Source organism: Triticum urartu, chromosome 1 (genome assembly GCF_003073215.2).
Source record: "Triticum urartu cultivar G1812 chromosome 1, Tu2.1, whole genome shotgun sequence".
In the NCBI taxonomy this organism is placed as follows: Eukaryota; Viridiplantae; Streptophyta; class Magnoliopsida; order Poales; family Poaceae; genus Triticum; species Triticum urartu.
Window position 1 is genome coordinate 263,470,695 of NC_053022.1, and position 4,895 is coordinate 263,475,589.

Consider the following 4,895-nt stretch of genomic DNA (forward strand, 5'->3'; position numbering starts at 1 on the left):
CCAGCCGACGAATGTCTCTAAAGATGATGCCCCCACGGGGGTGATGACGAAGACGTCGCCATCATCCGATCTAGGAGGCCCCTCAACGCCTCCAACTAGCCTCCTCCAGATATGAGGTTTCCCCCAGGAACAATGGAGTGAGGGACGCCCCCACCATCGCCTCCAACGAGGAAAACAACACCACGGGCGCCATCAACGATGGTGGCATCCTCACCCACTTCAGCAGTTAGGCCACCAGCTCCTCCTTCACTTGACTCGTCGTCGGGAAGCCACCATGAGGCAACACCCGCCAACCAGATCCCTTTGGATCAACGATGAAGACAGACAAAAATAGGGGAGGTCACATCGCTGCGTGACAGGCGCCATGGCCACACACACCGTCACAGCCACGCCTCCAAGCCGCGACGGAGGAACGCCCCGCCGCCGCCATCATCCCCCCGCATGGGCTTTGCCCAGCCGGGATCCGGCGGTGTCTGGAAGGGAGGCAGAGGGGAGGGGAGGCGGAGAAGAGGCGGAGGCGGACGAAAGGTTTACTTATTTGCTACTGCACATTGTTTGGTGGATGACTCACCGGTTGACTTTATTTATAAAGTCAGGCCCCTACCTTTCCTCTAAAATTCCAAGTGTCGAAACGAAAGCCTATGACCTCACAAGTGACTAGTTGTTTATGTTGATGTCAAAAGAAAGAATAGTATGTTGAACAAGTATTAAGATATAAACACTCAAATTTATTACACAATTTTTTTAAAATGATTTGAAAATTGCTCACCGCGCCTGCTGCATGGTACTACTTATTACACACACTAAAAGTTGTCAAAAAAATTATTACATGCTAAAAACCACTTCCAAACTATTACGGAAAAATAGAAGTAGCAGGGGAAAAATGTATATTTCGGAACGGGCATCAACCCATGTAGTTTTTCCTTAGTCCATCTGGGACTTGAGAGGCGTGAGCACGAACATCCTGGCCGCGTGCGGCGTCACGTTGAAGCTCATCTTGTCCGTGAACTTGGCGTCGAGCGTCTTGTGCTGCGGCAACAACAAAAAAAAACCACGAAACGGTCAAGATGATTCATCCATGCCGTCTGTTTCTGTTTGCTTGCTGACGAGGAAAGGTAGAGACGTACCAGCCAGAGGTCCCTGGCGTCGACGGCCGTGCCGGCGGGGAGGCCGATGTCGTCCCAGTGCGCCGTGATCTGGGCCTCGTCCTTGGCGTGCCGGTTCAGCAGCAGCACCGCCGTCCTGTACCCCGTCAGCGGCGCAGCCCAGATCTGTTGCATACCACATCACGGTTCAGTCACAGTTCTTGGTTTACGATGTGGGAAGTTCGGATTATCGGAGAGTGCAGTGCGGTGCAGCGTCTGTTACCTCGCTGCTCCCCTCCATCCTCACTTTCTTCCCCTGTACGCCGAGAGGATCTAAACCAAGAAACGCCACGGTCGATCAGTTCACCCTGCTGGCAATGCAAACGCGAGAGCGGGAGCCCGAACTGACAAGCGCAAGGGGATCTGAAGACCACCTTGGTTGACGGCGATCACCTCCTTGTTGGCGAGGATGTCGTAGGTGTCCTGCGACATGTGCCTCACGTCGCAGCCGATGATCAGAGGCGCCTACGCACATCCAGCAGAGACGGTTCGGGTACATTCAGAGAAGAAAAGAACGAGATAAAATACAGAGTATGTAGCCATGGGTGAGTCAGTGACTGACCTTTGAGATGGCCCAGATGCTGAAGTGCACGATGTACTCGTCGTTGGTCATCCCTCCGTTGCCCACCTCCAGCATGTCCGGGTCTGCATGCCACGCCACGTACCAGAGCGTCAAAACCAACCAAAAACAAGCCAAGATAAGACGAGTCCATCCATGAACTCGTAAGATGAGGAGTTTGTTCCAGGGACTGACTACTGACCGTTCCAGCCGCCGGGGCGCGCGTACTCGGCCCACACCTCGTTCTGGTCCGCCATCGACGTCATGCTGAAACACCAAACCATTCTCCTCTGAACAATCTGAATGACAGAGTTGCAGCAAGGGGAAACGGGCCAAGATATCAACCTGTTCCAGGTGTCCTCAATGTCGTTGGTGGTTCTCCAGCTGTTGCCGTAGGCCGCGCCCCACCGCGCCGGGTGCATGTCGCCCCTGCTCACCATCGCCGTCGCCGGCAAGGACAAGAGGACGAGAATGAGGAACTCGTCAAGAATACACAACTCGAATCAGCTACGCACTGTGCATATACACAACACGGTGGTGTTACCATTCGCAGAGGTTGAAGAAGATGGGTCGGCCGGCCTGCATCAGAGCCTTGCTCATGTCAGGGTACCTCTGCAGCGGCTTCGTGTCGCCGTTGTTGCAGTTGTCGTACTTGAGGTAGTCGACTCCCTGAAACCAGCAAGCAAATCCCATGGATGGAGTGAACAAAAACACATCAGAGATATGCACAAGTCTTGGAATCAATCGCTCACCCAGGAGGCAAAGGTCTTGGCGTCCTGCTCCTCGTGGCCGAGGGACCCAGGCTGAGCCTTGGCGCATGTCTTGTATCTTCACACAAAATTAAGATCAGAGAAGGGTAAATTACCGTCACAGCTTACTACGACGACAGTCACGGTAAATTACCCAGCATCGGAGTAGATGCCGAGCTTGAGCCCCTTGCTGTGGACGTAGTCTGCGAGTGCCTTTATCCCGTGCGGGAACGTCTTCTTGTTCGCCGCAAGATTGCCCTGCAGCAGCATAAACATGTGTGACAGATGATCATGTGCAGTCCAGAAGAGTGTTCAGACACTGGACACCGGGAGGGCAGATTTTGTACAAACCTTCGCATCACGTTCGGGTTCTGCCCAGCAATCATCTGCAGAGAAAAAAAAATCACACACACGAAGTTGGCTCAATCCACTTTGTCCACTTGTAATTAATCAATCGATTTCATCACGTAAAAATATTTCGTCCAACACAAACAGGGAAGCACACACAGACAAAAAAAAAAAACGAGGGCGTATGAGAGAGTGGCAGCAACGCACCAAGATTGACGTATTTGTAGCCGGCAGCGGCGAGCCCGGTGGACACAAGCGCATCGGCTGCTCAAGTAGACATACATAGTACAAGAGAATAAAATAGTAAAAGAGTTTTTACCCCATGGGACAGTTCAACAGTATACTACTACTACTTTGTAAATAAGAAGCAAAGGGACTACGAGGTCAGCTGGTACCGGTCTCCCTGATGACAACCTCGCCGTTGCCGTCGCAGGCGAAGTGATTCCAGCTATTCCACCTGCCGAAGAGAGATAGAAAAAGGGATTCGATTTGATCAAGGATTATGCTAAGTTGCACTGCAGTTAAGCAGCGGCGAGCTTACCCCATGGGCGGCGTCGCGCCGAGGCCATTGGCCAGCATGCTCCGCCGGTGCGCCTCTCCCACGTGCACCACCCTGCACTCGCCCACGGCGGCGGCGGCGGCGCAGGCCAGCAGCAGCGCCGGTAGCCTGGTCCATGGCCGGCCACGATAACCTTCCATTGATCTCTCGCCGAGTCTCCCCCCGCCTGTTGACCTGGACGTAGCCGCCGATATACGTGTCTGGCCAGGAACAACGGGGCGGGAGGAATATTGTAGACCATTCTGGTGGAGCTCGTGTTTATATAACCACACTCCGGGTCAGTTATGAAGTCTATCTTAGATCAAAATTAGGGCGCTGTCCGGTTCACAAACCACATGATTCCAATTCCAATGAATGAGCCGGGCACGCATTTCAAAATTATATTTTGGACCAAAAGTTAGATTGACCATATGTGAATTATATATAACAATGTACTGCTCGTTGAATCCATATTTTAAAAGAAAATCAATGATATAATTTATAAATCACAGAAACACATTATTAGTACATTTGTGGTTTGATTTTAAATTGCATGCGTGTTTTCCTCCGTTCACGAATAAGTGTATTTCTAAATTTTGTCCCAAGTCAAACTTTTATAAATTTCACCTTTATAGAAAAAAATAGCAGCATTTATGGCACTAAATTTATATCAATATATCCGTTTTGAAATGTACTTTCATACTATAGCAATTTGATGTCATATATGTTACTAGTTTTTTCTATAAAGTTGGCCAAAATTTTAAAACTTTAACTTGAGACAAAACCTAGAAGTACACTTATTCACGGACGGAGGGAGTGTAAAGTTCTAGCAAAGAGTTAACGGCGTCTACACCCGGCACCTCAAATCCTCCTCGAACGCCGGTCACGAATTTTCGATTCAGTCGGGCGCCTCAAACGCCCGTACTGACCCCCCCCCCCCTTATATCCAATTCAAATATGGGACAGATATGGGGCGCCCTTCCGCGCCTGTCACGTCGGATCCGATCCACGTTGGTCCAGCTGACTCCACATATATTTCTTTCCATCCGCTCCTCGGACCAAACTCTCGCCACTTCACTTCACTCCCCTACCCTACCCAAGCTCGTCTCCGGTGGATTCCGGCTGTCTCTGGCATGGCAGGCAGTGGATCCGAGTCCTTCACATCCAGACCCGTCGACCCTGAGCTCATCCTACGCGTCCCCGAGGAGAAGATGGGCGTCTGGCTTGCACTCTGCCGCTCCCGGGAGGAGGCCCGTGCACGGCAGCGCTCGGACTCTTTCCGTCGGGTATCCATTGCGTCCGCCCAAATGGCGCATGGATCCGGCGCTAGGGCAGCCATCGCCGCTCCACCGGAGGCGGTGCAGTTCGTCTGGCGTCCAAACGCGATGCGCACCGGTATCAGCCAGCGTGTCCAGAGCTCAAAACCTCCAAGGTCGGGTGGATGCCTCCTCCTGCCTCAGACCGTTGACGCGGCACGATACAGACCAAGCAGAGGACGAGCGACCCAAGTATACTGACCCGGATCAGCAACGATAACGCACAAGACTCGACTCGCC

At 52.1% G+C, this 4,895-nt stretch overlaps 1 protein-coding gene across 1 annotated transcript; it reads right to left on the reverse strand.

Moving 5' to 3' along the window:
* Positions 1-694: 694 nt before the first annotated feature.
* Positions 695-3,602, reverse strand: LOC125506939 (alpha-galactosidase-like). The gene is made up of 14 exons (XM_048671650.1): positions 3,343-3,602; positions 3,197-3,258; positions 3,009-3,065; positions 2,805-2,839; positions 2,608-2,711; positions 2,457-2,532; positions 2,249-2,373; positions 2,050-2,133; positions 1,907-1,971; positions 1,708-1,790; positions 1,520-1,610; positions 1,369-1,418; positions 1,128-1,271; positions 695-1,029 (listed from the first exon to the last, which is right to left on the reverse strand). Exons 1-14 carry the CDS (start codon positions 3,498-3,500, stop codon positions 925-927), a joined length of 1,239 nt encoding a protein of 412 aa, XP_048527607.1. The 5' UTR covers positions 3,501-3,602; the 3' UTR covers positions 695-924.
* Positions 3,603-4,895: the final 1,293 nt, after the last annotated feature.